Raw genomic sequence first — 26,575 nt, forward strand, 5'->3', positions numbered from 1 at the left:
TATTTTTTAGAAAAAATATATTTCCGAGTAAAAAGTGTGCATTTTTTTTCTATAAATAGTGATAGATTATCATGCAAACACAAATAATTTGAATAGTTTATCACCAAAAAAACTTAAAATGTCAACCGATATCTATTTTTCTACGTTAAAATGAAGTTTTTAGGTACTCAAGAAATTTCTCTGATATGCTTGGCCATCGCCACCCACTCTGTTCAGTATTTATAATGAGTTAAATAAAGTATTAACTGAAGGAATTTTGAATTACTGAACACTATGGGACATCCGCTTTCTAAACTGGTTACGTCTGATATGCATTGAAATATATTTTAATAACTGACTTTAATAGTATGACGAAATAATTCATACCTTTTCAATTTTTTTTATTTGTTAAATTTTTTAAAAATTTTTTTTGTTGTTTGTATATACTTGTTGCTTTTATTTTTTTAATTTAATTATCTTAATTAGTTGGTTTTGAAATTTTTTTTATGATTTGAAGATTGCAACTGGTTAGACGCTTAATTTAAAAAAAAAAATATGCATAGTTTGAAGGTTTTTTAATTTATTTTCATTGAATTTTTCATTGGTAGTCGGATCATGGGTTAGAGCCCCTTTGCCACCCGGCCAACCATTGGAGGTTTTCGTGGTTTTCCTCTCTATATAAAACAAATTTGAATTAGTTCCAACAAAAAGTCCCCCCAAAAGGCACAAATGTTTCCCAATATTTGATCCATAAGTTCTCTTGCCTTCTGGGTTCAAAATTACAAGACTTGAATATTAGTAGTCGTAAGCCCAAAAATTGGGTCGGCTTCTCAATAACGGTAATAAAATAAGAAATAAAAATCTATATATTGTAGAGTTATTAAAGCTGCTTCTAAAACTAACAAATAAAAACGTTTTCTGAATCGACCCCCGAGTAAATATTTTCTATGAAACTATACTATCTTACACTAGTAACTAAAATTCTTTAAGGATTACAGCAATTGTTGATCTCGTTTTAACTGTTAGAAGAAGAGGGAGCGGTTTTGTCCTTGGAGGAGTAAGATTTCATTCTTTTTATTTTATTATTATAGATGTAATAGAGAGTGTCATTCTTTCACGCTCAATTTCACCCTCACTAAACTGTCCCCTCCCTTCTCCTGTTTGGGATGAGGTCAAGTTCGTGACTTTTCTTGGTAGAATCCCATTTCGAACCCTTTTGTCTTTCAAGAAAAGTTTGCGTGACATCTTTGGCATCCGCAAAAAAGTTAATTGTATTTAGTAAAAAAATTCTGCTGCTTCCTCCGGGGCGGATATATCTTCTTCTTTTTTCCGATCAAACTAAACACCTACATGACAAATCACAGACGAAAAATAATACTATTTACCCTTAAGAAATATATCACCAACTCATCAAAATAAAATAAATAAGTAAAATAAGTAAATATGTGTAAGTTAAAAATATAGAAAAAACGTGGAAAATATTAAAGATTTATGAAAAGAGAAGAAAATGAATAAAAATAAAATATTTGAAAAAATCGGAAAAATGAAGAGATATAATTTCTTCATCAGATCACGCTATTATTATATACACAAAAAGGAGTGCTTTCTAATACTGTATCAGAATAGCCAAATCAAAATATATCAATAGAATAGTGTGAGGAGGACTAAAAACAATAAAAATTGGAACAAAATGGACCACATTAAATAAAAAATATATCACGTAAATAAGAGAAAATAAAAGGCAGAGAAAAATAGAAAAAAAAAAAAACGTTAAACGAAATCTATAATTGATGTATAATTATCTATAATGTATATATATTAATTGATGTATAATTATTACATTGCTATGCAGACAAATGAGGTATTGTTTCTTCTCATAATCGAAAACTATTAGCAGTAGAAAGATGATTTCTTATAGCAACAAAAATGGATCTTTCAATATATATATATATATATATATATATATATATATATATATATATATATATATATGAATAAATAGGATAATAACAATTAAAGCACAAATTCCCTCGTGTTTCTATATGTCCTTAAAATCCTCCATTTAAACGAAATTTAAGTAAGACGATATGTTCCTCAAGTTTAACTTAGTTCGGGATCGTTAATACATAAAACTAGTTTCGTGAAAGACAACAACTCTAGAAATGAGAGTCTATCGATGTTCATTGTTTTCATCCGGCAAAATGAAATAGTGTGCGTCCATTAGCAGTGAAAGAACTCTAAAGCAATTAAGATAACCTTCAAATACAGGAAAGGAAATCACACACCTACAACATAATTATTATACATCATCTTTAACATTGTGTAACAAAGAGATGGAAGAGGTACCCGACTATCGGAAATTTTCAATTTTCGAGGGAAAAACATCTGTATTAGTAAGACGTCTGTATTAGTAAGATATATATATATATATATATATATATATATATATATATATATATATATATATATATATATATATATATATATATATATATATATATATATATATATATATATATATATATATATATATATATATATATATATATATATATATATATATATATATATATATATATATATATATATATATATATATATATATATATATATATATATATATATATATATATATATATATATATATATATATATAATATTGTTTATAGTAGTAGTAGTAATATTGTGGTTGAATGAATTGTAAAAACATTGAATAAAATAGTGTGAAAACAACGCTTTTGTCAAAATTCGTGACAAAAACCGAAATTATAAGAAAAAATTCTCATTTTGGAAAAGGGAACTTAAAGAGCTTTTGAAAGACACCCAAGGAAAAAAATACCTTTAAGGGCATTTAAAAACCGAAAATCGAAAATAAACTACCTTTAAGCTCTTTTTCAAAAGCAGCACAATTCAATTAATCACAATTTTTTATCAATTAATAAATTTATTTTTTAAAAAAAAACATCGATATTTTTAACACAATTTTATTACAAAACCCGTAATTCGAAAATATGTTTTTAAACTGTTTATTGTAATTGAACTTTGTTTCTAATTTTTTGAATCTTTAAAAAGGGCTTAAAAAGCTTTACGATCTATAAAATCTCTTTAATCTGATGATTCACTAAACATAAATGTTATAAAACTAAAAATATATTGAACTGAATCCCAACTGAATTTTGAATCTTATTCTGAATGAATTTTATGAATGAATTTTAATGCTTTTAATGCTTCTTTGAATGAATTTTAATGCTTAAAAGAATTTAATTTTATGCTCTATTTAATATCCTGAAGTTGACTGATAAAAAAGAATTAATTCAATGAATCTACAAAACAAAGAATTATAATTAATTAAAAGAATTTGGCTGATAAAAAAAAAATGTTAAAAACTTTGATGTTTGCCTTAAAACTATCATAATTACAGACTACTTTTTGATGAAAAGGAAATATTTTTATTAAAGTATTATTTTGCTACTCTTCAGTTAGGAATGTATTTTGATATTTAAACGAATTTAATTTTATATAATTGTATTATTAAGTTGACTGATCAAAAATAATGAATTAAAAGAATTAATAAAACAAAGAATTATATTTATTTTAAAGAACTTATTTCATGTAAATATGTAACTAAGTTGACAGATAAAAAGAACTGTTAAAAACTTTGATGTAATTGCAGACTATTTTTTGGAAAAAAAGGAAAGATATTTCAATTATAAAAAGTATCTTTTAGGTATTCTTCAGTTTTGAATGTATTTCAATATTTAAAATAATTTAATTTTATGTAATTATATTATTAATTCGACTGATAAAAAAGAATTAATTAAAATAATTGAGAAAAGAAGAATTATTATTATTTAAAAGAATTAAATTTCAGGCAATTTTATTAATAAGCTGTATGATTTAGCATGCCTGAATACTGAACACATGTCTAAATCAACATGTTTAAATACTTAGGCACGCAATCCTTTATATTTAACGAGATTGTGCACTTATGAATCACAATAAAAATATTTTTCTTTTTTATAACATATTTTTAAAAAAAAATTCAGTTTCCAAATAAAAATAACCCTTAACTAAACTGTGAATATAATTATTGTAAGATAGTGAGCTATTTTCTTGTATTATTAACATCAATTTATATTTCAATGTCGGTATTCAATGCTCTTTTCTAAATTATGCCTTTCGCCTTGATGGGCCTTCCAATGAGGTGAACCGAGTTCAAATACCAGCGATGGCTGATCGATGCGAATTCCGCATTCCGATTGCACCGACCACAGTACTGACGTAAAATATCCTTAGTGGTAGATGTATTATGGATTAGAGTCCCGTTGCCATCAGACTCATCGTGGTAGGTTTTCGTGGTTTTCCTCCCCGTGTAACGCAAAGGCGGTTTAGTTCCATCAAAAAGTCCTCCACGAAAGCAAATTTCTGCCAATACTTGATCCAGGAGTTCTCTCGATTTCTGGATCATGTTCAAAATGACAGGGGTGTTGAACATTAGTAGTCGCGAACCCAAAAAATTGGGTCGGCTATTCAACGACGTTTATAAGGAAAAAAGTAAAAAGAAAGGGAAAAAAATCCGCCTTTCCATAGCAATTATTAATTCCTTATTAATTAATATTAAAATAATTTAAATTAATGTACATAAATTAAAATAAAATGAATGATCATAAATACCCGATATTTGGAGAAACTGAATTTCAAAAAAAATTGCGTTGAATTTAAGATTTATAAATCTTGCAGGGGAGGGGGCGCACCCGAGTTATCGTACGCCACTGATGCAGTAAAAGAAATATTCCTGATTTAACCTTCTGTGATCAAAGAAATGAGGTTTGCGTGTGGCGTTTAAGAATTCTCAATATCGTTAATAACCGGATTCCATTTCCTGTGAAGGAATCCTGAAAGAGGCCTCTCATAAGATGGTGTGTTTTATGCAAACATCAGTTTTATCATTATAAATCAAAAAGAAAAAATAAGAATTATTTTTCTAAAAATCAATTAGGCAGCGAATAAAAAGAAGTTTGTTTTAGTTGGTCACTGGGGCATCTACTCGAATCAGTGAATTGTTTCCATGATTCGAATCAACAATTTGAAATTGATTTTAGCCATCATCTTATCACTGTTCCGACTTGACAGCATCAGGATCTGAATTTCTTGATGGAAAGTCAGAATTTAAAACTTTTTTTCATTGATATTTCACACAATTAAATCCGTGTAAACAATCTAAATATTGACTAAATAATGGATTATTGGTTAGATATACACAAGCATTACGGATTAAAAAAAAGTTCTAGAACTCGGAACCCTTGTGACGCTTCCAGGGAACCCGCGGAACACCTTTTGGGAACCGCTGCATTATAGTATATCTCCATTTTTTTTTTATTCTTAATCAGTTACTTCTATTTTTAATAAGTTATTTCTATTCTTTTTCAGTTATTTCTATTCCTAATTAGTAAGGCCCGGATTTTGATGACATTTGCATTTTTTTTCATTTTTTGCATTTTTGGACATTTTTTGTCCTTTAGAGCATTTTTTGAGATTCATAGGGCATTTTCTTTAAAAGTTTGGGGCGTATTTTGCATTTTGAAGCATTTTTTAAATTTTTTGTTAAATTTTTCTAATTTTTATTATTTTTTATAATTTTTTATTATTACACTGGCTTTCAAACAATGAAGAAAATTTCTAGGATATTAACAGGTGAAGCAACATCTTTTCAAATTGAAGAAGAATTGTCAGTAAGTGTGACCGTCCTTTTCAAGTACGCACCAATAACATCAGTAGACGTTGAAAGAAGCTTCTCCTGGTATAAAAATTTGCTTTCAGACAAGAGACGCTCGTTTATATTTCAAAATATTAAAAAAAAATTTTATAATCCACTGTAATTCTGATATTTAGTAAGATTATGAGATGGAAGTTGTTATATTCATTTAAGTTTCTATACAAAATGAAAATGTTTTGGAGTCAATATATTTTCCTTTTTTTTTGTTATTTTTGGATGTAAAACATATTTGTCAAACTTTAATGAACGTAGAACAAGTATTGCATTGCTTTATATTTTTTGAAACGACTCATAATAATTTTAAAGAGTAAAACATTGTTTTAGTTCAATATTTTTACTTCTATTTAAGTCATGTCATAAGACATTTTTAGCGCAATTTTCGCATTTTAAAGGCATTTTTTGCACTTTTTAAGGGCATTAATTGAGATTTTTTAGGTCATCAAAATCCGGGCTCTACTAATTAGTTATGTATATTCTTATTCAGTTATTTCTATTCTTAATCAGTTATTTCTATACTTAATTAGTTATCTCTATTCTTATTCAGTTGTTTCTATTTTAAATCAGTTGTTTCTATTCTTAATCAGTGATTCAAACGCTTCTTTTTTTGTCGCGGCACACTCTTAACGATTTCGAAATTTGACAGCACACAAAGAAAAAAATAAGTTTAAAAGTTGCTTATTTAACCTATAATATGCCGTGTAAAATAGTTTATGATAATAAATTTGAATGTGAAATAAAATAATATGTACTATAAAAACAACAGTGCATTTATTTAGAGATTCATTACAAGTTAATAGTTATTTATTTATTTACGCTAATTATTAATTGTTAGCTCGTTTTTTTATAGTTTTTAATTGTTAGTTTTTACACTTTGTTTTCTTTAAATTCCTTCTTAACTTGCTTTTGTTTTTTGTTTTTCTGCTAACTATTAATTGTTAGCTTGTTTTTCGTTCACCAGTTATCCTTTGTAATTTATTTTTAAAACTATTAATTGCATAGCTTATTTTAATTGTAAGCTGTTATTTTCTTTTCTAAGTCAATATTTAACTTTATTTTGTTAATTAATAATTTTAATAGTCATTAAATTTCCTAGTAACTTTAACATTTTAAGATTGTCAGAGACAAAGAAGTTCCCTCCGTAAAAGCGTGGAAAAATTATAAAAAGTATATATACATATATAAACACTTTAATTTAAACTTTATTCGTAATAATAAAAAGCATTATAATTTTAATGTCCATAGATGGCGCTGTGCCAATGATTTATTCTTTCTCCCATTTTTTGTTATATTTTATTCTCTTTTACACTGTCTGTATGAAATAAACGTTGTCCGTCGTCATATTATTTTGGAATCCAGGTATCTTCATAGAACAATTTGTTAAGTATAGACTAGATAACATCGCTGCCAAATAAACATCAGCCGTTTTCCTAAAAGAATTCAATTCATGGACGTGTTTGTTACGCACGACAGGTCACAATCTAGAATGTCCTCTAATTTTTTCAAATCATCCTCACGATGCAATTAGTCTCTCTGAACCTATTTTATTGTCCTTACCGGAAACTTTAAAAAAAAGAAAGAAAAGAAAAGACTGAGTTGGCAACCAAAGTCAGTCTGAGAATGTAAACAAAACATCTTAATTTTTTTAGCAGCTACATTGGTGAAAATAGAGATTGCATCATTAATTATTAACTAACTAAAGCAATATTAGAGTCCCGCTACAACGAATTTCTTCCTATTATGGATCAAAGCTGTTCCCATAACAAATCAATACATCTGGGGGTACTGGAATGGAGCTCGATCGTTCTCTGATTCAGGTCAAAAATTACGATCTGTGGATGAATGAATGAATGGATGTATGACTGGGTCTGCCCTATAAAACGGGCTGTGACGTGTGTGTGTGAGACTGAAGACGAATTCTTGGCCATAGGATAGCGCCACTGAAAAAACAAGAAACACACATTCTGCCTTAAATTTGCTCGGTTTCACCAAGCAGGCTTGTCCGTGTGGCAAGTGGCATTAGAAACAACAATGGATCAGAACGTTCAATAACATTAAAGTATTCTACATTTAATAAGGTCCCCCTATAACGAATTTTTTTATCTTTACAATTTTTATAGATTTTTCGATGAATATATTTACGTCATTTTAGAAGAGAGTTGCATTTAAAAATTTCTGAGCCGTTGATTCTTAAATTATTCATTCCATCAAAATGATATATCTTACAATATGCAAAATGTAATTCCACTGGAAACCATAACTTTTTAGAACCATAACTTACAATAATTTCTCAGTTGTTCCGCATTAGCGCACGATGTAGCATTGTTTGAAGCAGTGGTGTAGTTTTGGGGACAAAACCCCCTCCAAAATTATATATATTGTTTGATTGACGAACTATTGTACGGTAAGAGTAGGATGTAGGTATAAAAATGTTCTTATTATTCATTTTTTTGTAATTTAAACATTTGTTGTTGTTGTCGTCAGCCATTAAGGCAGAGGGGGTGCGATTGTTCTTGTTTTGAGGTGGTGCCATTTTATGGCTAAGAAGTCGAGCTCTTCCACACCCATACGTCACACCCGTTTACAGGGCAGACTGATTCATATATCCATTCATTCATCCACATATCGCAATTTTGACTTGAACCAGAGAACGATCCATCTCCAATTCAGTACCCCCAGAGGTTCTGATTTGTTATGGGGGCATGGAAGACTTTGTGACTGACAGATTTAGCGTGCACCAGTCACTATTTTATTCACTTCGGCCGGCTGGATTTGAACTCCCATCTCATAAACGTTAGTCCAGCTCCCTACCAACCAGTCTATCCTGGCCTATTTAAACGTTTAGAATATATATATATATATATATATATATATATATATATATATATATATATATATATATATATATATATATATATATATATATATATATATATATATATATATATATATATATATATATATATAGTGGTAGCCAAAAGTGTGGACATTTTTTGAAAGTTTCATGTTTTTCAACTTTGTGTGCTTGTAGAATATATCAAGTCGAAGGTAATATCAAATTGAAGGTAATTTAATAAAGAATTTAATAACAAAAACAGAATTAAAATATGTGTATTACAAGAAAAGTTATGCTTATTTTAGTAGAACAAACAAGCACAAATCGTTTTGAATAAGGACGTGCTTTGTAATAAAAGCGTACTAGCTAATCACACACACTGTTCTTAGGACCAATCAAATGTCTGTAACTATAGTTTAGGTTATTTGGATGTTAAAAGAGTTATTATTGTGGAAATATTTTGCGGAATGATGCATACTAGTACAATTAAATAGAGTATTACTGTTTTTGAATATTTAAAGTCCTTTTTTTTAATTAAACTAATTTTAAACAATGTCATCAACAAGAAGAACTAATTGGACATCTGCAAAAAGAAGCCGAATTGTCATATTGAGAGAAAATGGCCTCTCTTATGCTAAAATTGCAAGACAAGTTGGTGGTTTAGTGACTTGTTTTGGTGTCCGGAAGTTCTGTTTACGTTATGAAAAAACGAAATCAGTGGAAAATAAAGCTAAATCAGGCCGAAAAATATGCACAAGTGCTACTGCCGATAGAAAAATTAAACAGCTATGCCTTTAAGATAGAAAAATTTCATCGGATGCCATTAGATGTGAAATGAATGCAGCGGGTATCGCAGTAAGTTCAAGAACAATACGAAGATGGTTATCAGGATTGGACTACAAGCTAGAATTCCAACGAAACAACCATATTTAAATAAAAAAAACAACGCGAAAAACGAGTTAAGTGACCAAAAGAACACATTAAATGGTCAGAAAATCAACGTAAGCATGTAATCTGGAGCGATGAGAGTAAAATATAGCTCTTTGGTAGTGATGGTAGAAAATACGTGAGACGTAGAGCAGGTGAAGCACTTCATACTGATTGCATTGAAGCAACTACAAAAAACCCAACAAAGATTTGGGCATGTATGTCTGCAGATGGTGTGGGCCGAATTCAAGTGATTGATGGCATCCTGAATGCCAAAAATACATCAAAACTGTCCTGAAACCAAAATTGATACCGTCCATCAGGGATCTCTTCCCCAACAACGCACCATTTATTTTTCAGCAGGATTCAGCTCCATGCCACACAGCAAAAGTATGCAAAGCATGGCTTCAAAATAAAGGCCTAGATATATTACCATGGCCAGGAAACAGCCCTGACCTACATCCAATTAAAAATTTACGGCGACGTTTGAAAATTCTTGTACGAAAAAAACGTCCGTCCAAAAAAAGACAACTTATTGAAGCCATAATTGATTCTTGGCACCATGTGATTACGAAAGATAAACTCCAAACACTCGTTCACTCGATGAAAAGACGCTGTGAAGCTGCCTTAAAAAATAAGGGTTATCCTACTAAGTATTGATTGCGTGAGTATCACTTTAAAAAAATGCGAATATAAGATGGATCTTACTATTAGTTGCATAACTTTTTTTGCAATATAGATATTGTAATACTGTATTTATTATTAAATTCAACATTAAATTACCTTCAATTTGATATAAAAAGTTTGCATTTAAGTGAAAATTAATATATTCTACAAGCACACACTTGAAATTATTACCAAAGTTCTCTTGTGAACCAAAAAAATGTAAAAAATCTTTAAAGTGTCTGCCAAATGACCCCCTCAAATGCAGCATTTAATATTAATTAAGCAGAATAATATTAATTAAGCATTTAATATTAATTAAGCAGAGAACAATGCCTAAAAATGAAATAGACAACTGCATACTTGTCAAAACGAATTTTTCCCACCCTCCTCATATCAAATTTGCATCACTATTGATTTTAGCGACGTCTGCGTTCATAATCTAGGGTGACAGGGACAAATTTAAAAAAAATTTCAAGATGCCTGATCTATGTATCTTAGCATATGTATGTATTTTTAGAAATTTAGTCACCTATCCAATGACTTGAAATTAATACCAAAGTTCTCTTGTGAACCAAAAAAATATAAAAAAACCATTAAAGTGTCCACCAAATGACTCCCTCAAATGCAGTATTTAATATTTTTTAGAAAATAAAGGAGAACAATGCCTATAACTGAAATAGATTATATATATATAACTATCTATAATTATAGATTTTATATTAAAATTACCGTCAGGACAGTCATTATAAGTCAATAATAAAAGAATATAAAAATACTTTAAATTATTATTATGCAAATACATTAAATATGACTGCTGGTAAAAATAAAAAAAGAATTCTAAAAAAATTATCAAACAGCAGCGGCCGCCATACCGACGCGACGCATGCGCACCTTTTACTATTACTCTTGAACTTTGTTGAAAAGTGCGATAACGTCCAAATAAAATGCGCACGCCATGAAACCCAAAACACGACGCATTTTGCCAATGGGTAAAATGAGAAATTTAACTGCTTGTTTAGCTGGTCATCGTGCTGCTCGCGTGAATGTCTTCGTACTAATGCAGGACCTTATTTCTGACAGATCATTAAAGTTTTCAAAAAGAATATTTCTTCCATTTTTATCAACAGATTCAACGAAGTAGCGATAAACAGTCCATCAGCTTTTATATGGACCTATCACTGTAATATTTTTCAAGTTTGCTAATAGAGTGCCATCATATATATTTCCTTATTAGCAAAACTAATATAAGTGTATTTTGTTTTCGAAACCTTTTTATTTTACAACTTCGCGCCCTTTTTATTTCTTGTCAAGCACGATAAAAGGAAGACCATACTTCTAAAAGAGTTAAAGATTGGTTGAATATTATATGATTGTAATAACAGTTCTTCTTTGTTGCTTGACTGCATGAAATGTGTTTTTCAGTTCCCCCAAATTGGGTGAGGCCCCCCATGGATGTTTCCGTTCTGGCTGGCAGCAAGATCACCCTCTTCTGTGAAGCAAAAGCATCTCCAAAACCGACTATCACATGGAGGAAGAATACAGGTACGTGTTTTCTTTCAATTAGCATTTCAAGAAGTCAATTGGTACTTTTAAATGCAAGAAGAGAGCAAACCTAGTTTGTTAGTTAACCTGACAGTAAACCATACAGAAATTGTTCAAAGCATCGAAATAACCCAGATAGCAAAATAAGGTTTATTTTAACCCAGTGAAAAGCTTTTAATGTAAACCTAAAAAAGTTTGTCATGCGGTTTATGTGTGAACCTTCTAATCTTAAAGCGAGATCTGTGACACTATTCTACACACATTACCCTAATCTAAAACCTTGGAAAACTTAATTCATTTAATGAACTCAAATTTTCATCCGATGATCCTCTTCATCGGCTAATTTATTTACATTTGTGAACGTCATCACATAGAACTGAAACGTCATAAAAAGCAAAGGATCTGATTGGTTCAAGTGAGAGTTGCTCTTTATTATAGGCGATTTTTCTATTAATAGTAGCTGGTATTTCGGGCAACTGTGACTTCTATAACCGAGTCAAAATTCTTGATGGTTCCATCAAAACATTTTGATGGTTTATGTAGGATACAGTGCGATTCATGATGGTCCGGTATCATTTGATGGTCACCGTCATCCAACATTTTCCAACGGTTTTTGATATGCCAACAAACTTCCATCATTCCATGAATGGAAGATGATGCTTTAATACTATGATGGTTAACCATCAAGATAAGTTTGATTTTCCTTGACCTACAATTCATGATGATCCGAGATGGTCCATGATCGTTCAAACTATACATTTCCACGATGGTTTTATAATGATTCTTGCTGGCTCTCAGGAATATACCATCAAAACAATTTGTTTTTTCTTATGTTGGACCATCATAAATCAGTCCGAATTCTTACATTGGGGAGATGGTAGCTCATGATCGTTACAACATTTGATTTCTAAGAAACTATTACAGAAATTTCTGATGGTTTAAAGTGAGCAAACTAACAAAACAAGTTGCTATCATGGTGGACCATCATGCATCATTCCGAATTCTTATATTGGGATGATGGTTTCTAATGTTGATTACAATCAAAAATAGAATGGTTCATGACGGAGTTATTACCAAAAGTATGTAGGTCCATCAATAGAAAACCATCAAAAGTTTTAACAAGGGTTTCACATGAGAATTTTCAGCCAATTTTTGTTGGATACGATTGGGTTGACTTGCCGGTTTCGTTGCCAATAATTTTTATCGCGTGATAACTCAAGATTTTAAATTTTAAATTACCGATGGAATTCGAGATATGTTAGAAAAAGGGGGGAGGTTTTCGTGATAGGTTACTTTCGATAAGGCAGATGATTTGTGAAATAGCTTCCGAATATTTTCATGCGACGGGGTTTAAAAAAATGGTCTAGATGCTTGGGCATGCGTATTCTAAAATTCATTTCCTCTCAGAATTCACGTCCGTATCACAAGTTTTCTATTCTTCTATTGAAAACACTACTTTACAAAATAAATGCAAACACATTTCTTTCTTTTTTTTTCCAGATTTTTCAGCCATGAATTTCGATGTGATTCATTCGAATGGTCACGTGAGAATCTCAGACGATGGCCATAGTCTGAAAATACCGGAAGCTAAAAAAGCAGACGAAGGTTTTTACGAGTGCCATGTGTCCAATGGCATCGGAGATCAACTAAGGAAATCTATTAGGGTGGAAGTACAAGGTACGTGACTACTTATTTTTTTTTATTCTATCCCTTTTTAGAATAAATCTCTTCATTAAACATCAAACGAAGAATGAAGTTTTCAACCATTTTTCTCCCTTTAATAACTTTCTAATGTGTGTAATTATTACTTGATTTTTTACTAACCCAGCAAGCAAAATAAGATTTATTTTTGCTCAACAAAAACCTTTTTATGTAAACCTAAAAAGGTTTGTTAAACCTTCTTACCTTAAAACGAGATCTGTGACTATCTTCTCTATTCTACGCACATTACCCTAACCCAAAACCTTAAAAAGGAACCTTCAATATAAAAATCTTCAATCCAAGTTGTATTAGGGTTTTGAAGAGCTTAAAAATCCTTGATTAAAGCTAATCTCAAGGTAATAATATTCTTAAATCTAGGTCATTATAAGGTTTCTTTTTCGCACCGTCTTGTATGCTCAGATAAAATCCACCTTGTCATGAAATTTTAATGGACAATGCAATTGAATCCTATCGCTAGTGTGAGGTCAGCTGAAAAGTCATTATGGACCTGAGTCACTATACTTTTTAAAAAAGCTTCAAAAAATAATTTTTAATCCTTTCAGGATGAAAGGTTTGAAACTGCAATATTTTTGCCTTATAGAAAAAAGGTTTTGAGTACAAGCATTTTTGTGACAATAAAAATAAAATTCCGACACGGTTGCCGTAAGATAACATGTTTTCTGGAATATTAATTCACAAGAAAATCTTTTCTTTTCAGTTCCCCCCAGAGTAGACGCTGGTCCAAGCTCTTTGGTAGTAGAAAAGAACAAGGATGTCACTATTCAGTGCAATATGACAGGGGACATTCCACTTAACATTCAGTGGGAGAAGAATGGAAAGCCTCTGGAGTCTAGAAAACCCAAGTGAGAACTTACTTTTTTCTTTAGATGACTGTTCACATCTCAGTACATATCGAAGTGATACACTATGTGGTCAAAAGTATCCGGACACCCTGGTTGTTGTGGTGGTGGAAGAATAATGGTGCGGGGGGTGTTTCTCGTGGTTTGGCCTGGGTTCGTTACTTCCAGTGGTTGGAAACATGAACTGTGAGATGTGTATGTGGACAATGCTGCACCCTCAACTCTAAGGCAATATTTCGGTCCATTTATCTTCCATTCACTCATCGAGGCTTGCACAGACGTAGTTTGACTAAATGGGTGAACAGAAAGGCCTTCTCAGGTTTTATATCCCATAGAACACCTTTGGGACAAATGTATAATACGAAGTTAGCCAAATCCTCACTGCAAGCACAGCTGTGATGGAAGTCCTATAAAGAAACTGGTGTAAAGGTCTTCGTGTGCAGGCTGTCATCGATGCAAAAGGGGGACCAACATAATATTAATATGTATCTCAGGACGCTCTAAGTCATACCACTGGATGTACGGATACTTTTGGCCAAATAGTGTAATTCTTCAAAAATCTCATCGCCAAGTTTAAAATCCGATTGTTATTACATTCTTAATGAAATGACAACTTTTATATAAACGAAACGCGTGTTACGAAATAAAATAATAATATGGGGAAATGGTTCCTAATAAGTAAACTATTTCTTATGCGCAGGACACAACAGTTATGGTGTTCATTATAATTATACCTATCGTGCATGTATCTATCTTACTTTAAGAATTTTCTTATAAACACTTTTTTTAAATTTCATAATTACGTCAAATAAAAATGAGTATAATTTTGTATAAAATGAGTATAATTTATAAGTCGTTAGACAACCGACCAAAGCCTTTGAGTTTACGACTACTAATACTCAACTCCTTAGCCTTGTCCTTTTGAACCCAATCCAGAAGACAAGGGAACTCCTGGATCATGTATTATGAGAAATTTTTCCTTCGTGGAGGGAATTTTTAAAATAACTTGCCCACATTTTCTTTACATGGAGAAGTAAACCACGAAAACCTCCCACAATTAGCCTAACGGAAAGGGGATTCTAGCCCATGAACCGTCTACCACTGAGGATATTTTTACGTCAGCACTGTGGTGGGTGCAAACCGGATGCGGAATTCGTGTACACCAACCGTCGCTGGGATTCGAGCCCGGTTCAGCTCATTGGAAGGCTCTATCCCCTTAGCCATCACGGCTCAGATTATCTGTTTGGAAAATAGGCATCATACGGCAAAAACTTAAGTAGGAAAATGACACACTTTACTACTAAATAGCATAATCCATTCATGCTTAACCATTTAGGCACGTTTACAGTGTATGCTAGCCGTGTAAAATAAAAAATTACCTTTGACTATTAAAACTCAAAATTGAAAAAAAAAATACTATTAAATGAGAATGTTATTTGGTGGTATACCGTCCCGCAATGGATTGATCGCAAATACGCGGTTCCCAGTTGAACGCCAAAGTCAAGCATCACTTTCTGCGGTCAGTAGACGGATGGGTGACCACTTTGATCAGCCTGCGCAGGGACCGAGGGTATGCGGTATCGGTCCTCGTTAAACTGTTCCACCGTAAAGTGCTCGACTTCACGTGCAGATCGTCAGGCTACCGAACGAGGGGAGCCATCCCCTCTGCAGAGGATCGCAATTGCGATGGCATGTCTTCGGATCATAAACAGGGATGCTTCTCACACCGTCGCCAATAGCCCATTTTGCAGTGCGACATAAATAAAGTACCTACCTGTAGGAGATTGAATTTCGTACTGATTAAAAGCACTGGTCATTGTCAAACCTGTGGTCAATTTATTTTGGTTTTTGTTTAAACGATTAACGATTTTGATGAATTGTATTGATGCGTGGAATTACTTCTAGGGTTCAGATTCAAGAGTTTCCGACTGAGAAGGGTATGACGACATCTCTGGTCCTTCTACACGTGGACAGAGGAAGTAGCGGCCTTTATGTCTGCAAGGCAAAAAACAGTTACGGAGAAAGCTACAGAATCATCAACGTCGATGTCGTCGGTAAGTAGAAAACTTTTTCTTTTAATGGTGGACACGTGGGTCTATTTCCTGTTGGTGAAAACTACGGGCATATTAATTGCAGCCAAACACATTTATTTCACAAAACTTAATTGGAATAAAAGCCACGTCAGAAACAGTTTACACTTAGTTTATTATTTAGTTTTATTGCATTAAAATTGAGAACACAGAAAAATTGATTCCGTTACTGCTTTTCTAATTGCTCTTTAAATATTGTTTGATACATATTGAGCTTAATTTAGCAAATATTTTTTATGCTTTCTTTATAAGGCTGAGCATAGAAGGAAGAATTTAAAAAAAACTGAACTCAGTGGCATAACAGACCACGGAGAGCCAAGGCCTACTGTTCACCCCCAGTTTTTGTGACCTTCGGCTCTAGAGTGCAGGAGAAGATATTCCGAAGGTGAGCAAAACGTGGAACCCCAATGTTTAGTCCCAAAGTATGCTTTTTACTTATTTTATAGACGCACTGAAGGCTGAGTCAACCTTGCACAGTCCAAGAATAGAACCCCGAACCTGTGGCACGCGAGCACAAAGCGTTACCCACTCAGAAGGATAAACTCGTATACTTGAAATTCTTCTCTGACCTGAATTTCAATCTCATTCGCTTACTCGAAACTTTATACCTCATAATCTTACCTTCCTGGGGTTTTATTTTTTTTTTTTCATAACCGTCGTTGAACAGCCGACCCAATTTTTTGAGTTCACGACTACTGATGTTCAACTCCATATTTTTGAACTCAATCTGGAAGACAAGGGAACTCCAGGATCAAGTATTGGGTGAAATTTACCTTCGTGGAGGAATTTTTGATGAAACTAACCCGAATTTGCATCACATGGAGAGGAAAACAACGATATCCTCCCACGGTTAGCATGACAGTAAGGGGATTCTATCTCATGATCAGTCTACGACTGAGGATATTTCACGTCAGCACTGTAGCGGTGCGAGCATGGGGAGGAGTTGTATCGACCCGCCATAGCAGAGATTCGAACCCGGCTCACTTCATTGAAAGGCGAAAGCTCTATCCCCTGAGTCACCACTGCTCAACATTTCCAGGGTTAACATAAATATAGGTATTGTAATAATGAAGTATATGATAAGCTTCCTTTTTAGAAATTCCTGGATCGCCGAAGGACGTGGGTGTGACTCAGATGTGGAGTCGAAGTATGCAGCTGACATGGTCTGCCCCTTACCACGGAAACCGTCCAATAACTGCTTACACAATACAGTTCTGGAAGACAGAAGGTTGGTCATTTCACTTCATTTGTTCTTTTATTGCTTTCCATTTCATGTTATTGGAGGATTTAATAATTTATTCGATACTCTGTCCATAATTCAGGTAAGTCTGAGCCACCTCCCGACAAACCGAATGAAGTGAGAATAGCGTCGATGCAGACAGTGGCTGTCATATCGAGTCTCCTGCCCAACAGCATATACAGTTTTCTTGTTATAGCTGAAAATGAAGTAGGCATGGGTCCACCCTCAAATCCTGTCACTGCAACCACCAGGGAAGAAGGTAAGTTAAATTTTCTTTCTAATAATTCTGAATAAAATATATTTTATTTTATAAACGTCTCATTTTTCGAGTTTACGACTATAATGTCAAATTTCGTAGCCTCATCTGTTAAATATTATGCGTTTAAGCTCGCCATATTTTTTTCTTTAAGTAAATGTAATTTTTATTTTCAGAACCTGACTGGGCACCTTTAGAAGTGGTTGTTATGGATAAACATGCAACATCCGCTAAACTGAGATGGAAAGTAAGCATTTTTTCATTTCAAATGTCTCGTATTTAAACACACATAGACGAATATACACTTTTGATAAGCTTTCTTTAATGCATTTTAATTTATTGACCCAATAAATTAATATAGCTAAAGTAGATTCCCAAATTACTTGATTCAATCGCTTAAAAACATGAGAATTGGAAATGTGGAGAAGGTGATTGCTATATATATATATATATATATATATATATATATATATATATATATATATATATATATATATATATATATATATATATATATATATATATATATATATATATATATGTGGAGCATCGTTTATACGACGATCACTTATACGACGTTTACATTTATACGACGTTTTAGTGTGGTCCCAAATCATTCCTATTCATTTTAATGTAAAAATATATCGTTTATACGACGCACAGAATCGGTTATACGTCGGGTTTTAGATTTTGTTCATGTTTATTTAATTTTTTATTTTTTCTTGTGTATTTTAAAAAGGGGCGGAATTTGCCGACATGAATGATACAGAAAAGGGTGCCAACAAGAATGCTTGGATGACGACCGTAATTTTTACTAGATGACTAAAAAAACTAGACAATGTTATGAAGAGGCAAAAAAGAAAAATTTTGCTATTCATCGACCGATGTCCAGCGCACCCATCGATAATAATTATTTTGGAAAATGTAAAAGCTCTCTTTTTTCCTGCAAATTGCACAAGTGCGCTTCAGCCATTAGATTTGGCCGTGATTAGAAATCTAAAATTGCATCATAGAAAGCAGTAAGTTCAACTAGCTATTCAAAGCATTGTAGAGACTAATAGCAAGAAAATATAATTAAAGGTAACATGCATTCAAATTGCTCACTGCAATTTTTCTTCTTTGGTTATTCGTTTGTTTTGCTTTGTGTAATTTAGAAATTTATGTAAATCAACACGTTAAACATTAAAATTAACTGAAAACAGAGTTAGCTTCAGTTTTAGAAGTAAAAATCGATTATTTTTATTGTAGTGCCCCCACCAGACGGCCACCACTTTAACAGGGTATTACATCGGTTACAAGAGATTGAACACAAAGACTGCCTACACGTACAGATCGATGAATGCAGGATCCTGCAAAGAACATCACGAGGAGTTCATTCTTCAGGGATTGCAGAGAGCTTCCAGCTACATGATTGTTGTAAGGGCTTACAATCGAATCGGAGTTGGACCTCCGTCCGAACAAGTTGTGGTCCACACCACAGATGGTGGTAAGTCAAACCCGATTTCATTGAATGCTTTTTTTCCGTACGCCTGATAGTCCATTCCATCGATCTATTGGAATTTGCTCAATGATTTTCAGAATTCCCTTGGCGAAGCGAAATATATTTTCCACGTTTTCAAATTGTTCCCTTACGCAGATTCTAGTTACAATGACAAATGTAAAATTTTACAAATATGTGAAACTCCATCAAAATATACTTTTCAAATGGTATAAAATGTTACCCTTGGGCACTTTAAGCTATATCATAGAGGCCAATCATGCCTATTCGATCCTTATGGATTATTATAGTGTGGTTCATTTTACTGAAACGGATAAGGGGTAAGCAAGAGTAAAGAAATGGAGGAACTAAGAGTGGTTAAAGATGTATTTGTTGTTTCAGGACCTCCGAGAACTCCACATGTGAAAGTGATTCAAACTGGAGGAGTGACCTGCAACCTTAAGATATGGCCAAGAGAGAACAGCAGAAGTTTACCTACAGGTAATCACATTCTTTCAGTATGTAGATACGGTTACTAATTGAAAGACTAATAACATTAAAGCTATATTGTTAACTCTTTGAAGCAGAATTATTATTAAACATATTTTTGTAATAATGCTTTCATAATTTTATATTAATATACACTATCTGGTCAAAAGTGTCCGGACATCCAGTGGTATGGATCGTCCTGATTAATAAGATGTTGGTCCCACTTTTGCGTCGATGACAACCTTCTGGGAAGATTTTGATAGGACTTCCATCACAGCTGTGCTTGCAGTGACGATTCGGTTGGTTACATTCTGCATTCGTCCCAATCGTTTCGGCTGACTTCGTCCCATTCGTTTGGCGGGCTGCATTCTTCCCATAAATGTTCCATGGGATCGAGGCTTAGAGACGGCAGTTTCTGAACCTCCATTTCGTCGAACCACATCTGTGCAAGCCTCCATGTGTGAATGAAGGAGAAATGGGCCGAAATATTGCCATTAGAGTTGGGAGTCCAGAATGTCCACAGACATAGACATCTCAGAGTTCGCGTTTCTTACCACACGAGCTAACAGACCCATGCCAACACCCCCCCCCTACATCATTATACTTCCACAACCATAACAACAGTGTGTTCTATAACTTTTGGCCACATAGTGTAGATCAAAGTAAGTGAAAAATATTATATGGAGCATTTTCATAACTTACGGTATTGAAATACAGATAGAAAAGTGTTTTTTTCTGTATTAAAGACAAAATCGTCGACACACGGCTCCTTTCGAAAAAAATAATTTTTATAATTTGCACTTATTTGCAATTATTTGGATTTAAAAGAAGCAGTTATTCCCTCATTGACATTTTGTTAGTTTACAAAATCAATTATTAACAAATTTCTGATGAAGAATGAATTTTTTTGGCATTTAATAATTTAGTGCAAACGTTATTGCGATAATCTAACAGATTTTTTTTTTTACTTATTAGATTATTTTTATAATTTAAAAACACCAAAATATACTATTGTCTTTAAATAGAGAGTCAGGAAAACACCTTTATATTGTTTAAAATTAAGTTTAATACGAAATTCGGGATTATAGTGGCTCTTACCTTTGAGAGAGATTTAAAAGGTATGTTATCATCTCCTCAAATATCATTAAGATTGCAACTTGTTATGCATCTAAATACGACAATTAGAAGAAAAAAAAAAAGAAATGTACAGAAGTATATATTTCAATCTTCTGATTGAATCGCTGAGTTGTTACCTTCAAGGTTAAGACTATTAATTCATACATTTAAAGCAGTGGCGCAGTTTTAATGTATGTTCGAGGACGAATATCGGTGTTATGTCCTAATATATATATGTGTGTGTGTGTGTGTGTGTGTGTGTGTGTGTGTGTGTGTGTGTGTGTGTGTGTGTGTGTGTGTGTGTGTGTGTGTGTGTGTGTGTGTGTGTGTGTGTGTGTGTGTGTGTGTGTGTGTGTGTGTGTGTGTGTGTGTGTGTGTGTGTGTGTGTGTGTGTGTGTGTGTGTGTGTGTGTGTGTGTGTGTGTGTGTGTGTGTGTGTGTGTGTGTGTGTGTGTGTGTGTGTGTGTGTGTGTGTGTGTGTGTGTGTGTGTGTGTTGGCAAGGGCCGGCAAACGAGGACACACATAGGCAATTTCACCGTCGAACGAGGACCTCGTGCCAACCGAGGACGTCCTCGGTTAGAAAATGGTATTTTCGTACTCAGGGGGTCATGAAATAGTCCCAGAAATTTTTTTAGCCAAATCTAATTTTGTCCTCGATTGGCAGCATTTATCAAAGTTGTGTATACAGAGCCGAGTCGAAGTGTGTATGCGTGCAAAAACGACGTCCTCGGTTGGTCGATAAAACCACCCGTTCAGCGGGGGTCCTCGTTTGCACTTAAAAACCGCCAACTCGGAAACACCCACCCCGGTCTTTTTCGTATTTAACGAATAAGCATGAAACAAATAAAGGAAATGCTTAAAACATATTTACATACGATGTTAACTGATTTCATTTCATTTTTATCAGTTAAATGTATATGAAAGTTCATCAGTTAATGTATAGGAATAAATAATCGTTTCTATTTTAAATATTATCACATCCATATTTTAGTAACTTTTTTGATATGTAAGAAATGCATAGAAACGTTTTCACGCAATTTTAAGAGAAATTAATGATTTTCTTTACTTTTATTTCACTGAAAGTGTTTGTATGTTTATAACGAAGAACATGTTAATGAAAAATAATACCGTTATCTATTCATTATTATTTAAAATGTAGTCATTTAAGTTTAAATTGTTATCTTAAAAAGATCTACCTCTTTAAATTATTTTTTTCAGTAAAATTCAGATGATTTTAATATGAATTACCTTTTAAAATAACAGCTTTTTAAAAATTCGCCTCATACATATTTTAATGTTCACACGCGTTTCAAAGAAAACCATTTTCTTACTTTTCTTGTATGATAAGACTTCTTTTAATAAATTGCAATCAAATTATTTTTATTTTGTTGATAAAGTAATCTAGTGATTACATTAGAAGCTTTTAAAAAATTTATATCTGACATTTTCTTATTACTAAAATATTATTTAAGTCTCTATTATTAATTAGAACTTATTAGAACTATACGCTCGAAAAAAATAAAGTTAAACATATTTTGTAATTAAATTTAATATTCGAAATAAATTGCTTTAAATAAAAAAAACGATTAAACTTTTTGCCATTTTAATGGATTCTAATTGAGATTAAGCTGGGAATCGGTTTAAGATATTTTCTTCAAGCTAGAACTTTATTATTATAAAGAACTTAGCGAAAAACTTTCGTACACACAGCCTACAATACATATAGCCAAGCGAGGATCTACAATACACACAGCCAATCGTGGACCTACAATACACACAGCTAATCGAGGACCTACAATACACACAGCTAATCGAGGACCTACAATACACACAGCTAATCGAGGACCTACAATACACACAGCCAATCGCGGACCTTAATTACACGCGGCTAATTGAGCTTTTTTAAGGGATAATGAGGAGCTAATTTTATTAAAATTAGTGACTAATCATCCATATGATATTGACTTATATTTTAAGGCTTTGTTAGTGATATTTTTTTCATCAGACTTTAATTTAAATTAATTTTAAAATTGCAAACTAACTGAAAATGCTCTAATATTTACTAATGCTCGGCATGAAAATTTTTATCTTTAGGCCATTCAGAGTGTTTTGTAAATACCACCCTTAAAAACTATTTATTTAATATTTATCGAAATTGAAGACAAAAAATATGTTTATATGAGGTCAAAAGTTATACTTACGCAAGGTAAAAATAAAAAATACAGAAATACTGTCGAAATATAACATATCACAGTGCAGTGAAGCAAATGAAACAGAGAAGAAGGCATTTTTGATTGGGGAATAAAACAGAAAACAGTTGAAAAACGATAGTTAAAAACATTTAAACCTCAATAAAACTTATTTTTTTGCTTATTGGACATTCACACTCCTCTATTGTAGTTAGTTAGATTTCGATAGACTTTCTGCTTTTAATCACTTAAATACTAATTTACAAACCCCAATTACTTGGTTTTCAATTTTAATAAAGATTTTAAATATACATATAAATTGCGGTTTTTATGGAACACCCTGTACTCTTATAGGTCAAAGCTTAAGAATGAATATTACAGAAACATTATGGAATTAAATTGCCAGAAAATACGCAGCAATCAATTGCAAATTCTTTATTTGAAGAAGAAAAAAAAGTGTTTAAATTTGGCAAAAGACGAATCAACAGTTAACCAAAAAGATTTTACTTGTGAACAAAAACAATATTTTTTGCATGAAATTTATTTATTTCAATAACATCAAAAGAGAATAGTCTTACGGTTTCTTACTGTTATCTGCTCATACTTATTGACCACAAAAATTCTATCTTGGTGTTTTTAATTAAAAAACATCTGAAAAAAGTTCACCGTCGTCAAGAGGAATTAATAAAAATCATGATCCTACTTTTTTCTTATCTCATTTGAAGGTATCTTTATTCGATTCTATTTTGAATACAGAGGTATTTAATATAAATTTATAGAAGATATTTCCAACTTTTTGAACTCTCACAAGCAGTCAAAAATATAAAATCAAAGACATAAAGTCCAAAACATAAAAGCTGAAAGTGGCTTCCCTATATTATAATTTCTCATGATGTTATCTAATTACGCTACATTTTTTGATAAACATTAGTTATCGGTTTACAATCGATAAACGATAATTAAGTTATATTTGCTTATAAGTATTTTTTAAGTATAACTACTTCCTATTAATTAGAATAATAAATACTTGAAAAACATGCAAAATAGTTGAGCAATATTGGGGAGTAATTTTTCGCACTATTTCTACACTTTTTCTTCAGCGAAAAACATTCAAAATATTCTTATAGTAGCAACAAATTAAGTAGATAAATTGGAGTAAAAAATCAAGCAAAATTATTACATTTGAATTCCAAAAAAAAAATAAAATTAGAAATTGTTACATAAATAAAATTAATGTGGGAATTTCATTTTTAGAGGATTTAAAAAAGAAATTGGGGACACTTTCATAATTATTCAAAATTAATGCATGAAATTAAGTATTCTTAATAATCAAATAGAGCAAAATTAAATAGAACAAAAATACTTAGCAAAGGTTCTCTAATTATTCTTTGTAAATAATTAGAAAGGTAAAGATGTCACGAATGTTCGTTTAAAAATATTGCTACCGGTTTTTAATTTTCTGAAGACCCTGGTCACCCTACGTAACGCCGCGGTGCAGTGATCCACATATCTCTGCGAAAAATGTGGTTTGTGTAGATAATATATGAATAATTTCTTTCCTGAGATATAATTTAAGTTTTAAAATTACCACAATCTCTTGAATTTCATAATTTCATAGAATGAGGCAAAGATATGTATATTTATATTATTATGTTACAGATGATAAGACTTTACTTCTTCTTTATAAAATATATTTGTACAATTATACTGCAAATAACCTAATATAAAATAACAAGGAGCTAGAAAAAAAAATTTCAGTCTTTATGTTCGATTTTACTTTCATAATTTAACATTAACCAAAAATAACTTTGCAGTGTAAGACAATTGAAATCAGCGATGGTCACCGTATAATATGAATGGCTTCCCATTTTTTCATCAGAAACTTTCCATCTCGAATTTAATGAACATAAAATGAAATAAAAATTTAATTCAAATTCCATAAGTCCAATTCTATAATTCCATAATAACTGAGTGATCTTTTATATCCCTGAATGATCTATTGAACAATTAGTTTTATCTAATACATAATAAGCGAGAGCATGAAACCAATATATTTTAGTTGTAAATATTTTACGTTTCAAAAAAATATTGCTCGTTAACAAAAAACTACTACACATGAGATTTTCTACCTACGCATGAAATACTTATCTTTATCAATTACTCAATTTTATCGATCGTTTTAAAATTTTTAGTTGATGAGCTTATCTCTTCATTAAAAACTATCAATTTTATAAAAGAATATTCTTATGCTAGATATCAAACGCGTTTTTCTAAGAACTACCTTTTTAAAGTTTACAAGAACACTTTATTTTTTTGGATTATTTTACTGCTTATGCACATTGTTTACATTATTAAAAATCTTGGGTTTTAATTTTACAATCGAATAGTATTTCCTACTTATCTGCCATGCGCTACAATGGTAGTTATTTAAATAATATATTTGATCGTTTTACTTGATTTTAACTACTTCAGGAGTTGAATAATAGTGTTTAAATTCTGCCTTATTACATTATACAGCAGTTAAAAATGTTAAAATATTTCTTAAATAATAATTTAAGAAATATCTATGATGAAAATATGGCTCCTAATTGCCTGTGTTTAAATCTAGATAAAAAAAAATTTCATTCTTCAGATATTATGTTTTCATTAAATATCATGGAAATAATAATATATATAAATTATTTTTATTAACTGAGCATTTTTCTGAAGAAAACTGTTTACAATCCTCCTTGAAAGGGGGGGGGGAGCAACGGGGTTGTGATTGTTTACAGTGAGAGACTAAACCATTCTATGCCTGGAAGCTAAAAGGGGAGCCGAGTGATTAAACTGGTTCTTCACTGTGCACATACTCCTTTTGCACAAATGACTTTAAAGAGCTTCTTTTTTAAATCCAAGAATTCCAAAATTTTATCGGAATTGGTATTACACACAAAGTGAATAAAATATTTCTTATTATGCTGCAATCATAATCATTTTTTTTTCTATTTTTAATTCTTTGATGATGTATAACTGAGTTATTCGCCAATTTTGTCTATAAGGTTTTGACGTGGGAAGTACGTTTATAAGAATTAACTACAAATAATTCATTCCCCCCCCCCTTCAAATTTCCTAAAAATTAGGGAATATGACATTCCAATTTTTAGTAACTTTCTTAAATCCCCGTATTTTGCAATAAATGCGGTTTTCTAACATTTAAGCACTAATGGAAAATAAAATATCAAATGCAACTGTTCTTCATAAATTTAGTTGGAACTATAAAATATGATAAATCAGTTACTTTAGATATTTACTAAAAAATTTAAAAGAAATAAAAATAAATTTGTATAAAATTTATTAAAAAATGAACTTTGGAAATTAAAGACGATATTTATCCAAATCACACAATAGATGTGCTAAGAGATTTTTATCTAAAAATTAAATTGACTCGCTGTAAG

General features: G+C 31.7%; 1 protein-coding gene across 1 annotated transcript in view; it reads left to right on the forward strand.

Annotated features, from left to right (window-relative positions):
• LOC107456604 (cell adhesion molecule Dscam1) overlaps positions 1 to 26,575 on the forward strand; it is a 62,911-nt gene that overhangs the window by 12,076 nt on the left and 24,260 nt on the right. The window contains exons 3-11 of the mRNA XM_016074513.4: positions 11,604 to 11,723; positions 13,224 to 13,400; positions 14,143 to 14,287; positions 16,190 to 16,338; positions 17,471 to 17,602; positions 17,697 to 17,873; positions 18,047 to 18,117; positions 19,119 to 19,356; positions 19,750 to 19,848. Coding sequence (XP_015929999.2) covers positions 11,604 to 11,723; positions 13,224 to 13,400; positions 14,143 to 14,287; positions 16,190 to 16,338; positions 17,471 to 17,602; positions 17,697 to 17,873; positions 18,047 to 18,117; positions 19,119 to 19,356; positions 19,750 to 19,848 — 1,308 coding nt within the window. The remainder of the gene's footprint in view (positions 1 to 11,603; positions 11,724 to 13,223; positions 13,401 to 14,142; positions 14,288 to 16,189; positions 16,339 to 17,470; positions 17,603 to 17,696; positions 17,874 to 18,046; positions 18,118 to 19,118; positions 19,357 to 19,749; positions 19,849 to 26,575) is intronic.

Source organism: Parasteatoda tepidariorum, chromosome 6, assembly GCF_982258835.1.
Source record: "Parasteatoda tepidariorum strain Cologne lab strain chromosome 6, Ptep-v5.0, whole genome shotgun sequence".
In the NCBI taxonomy this organism is placed as follows: Eukaryota; Metazoa; Arthropoda; class Arachnida; order Araneae; family Theridiidae; genus Parasteatoda; species Parasteatoda tepidariorum.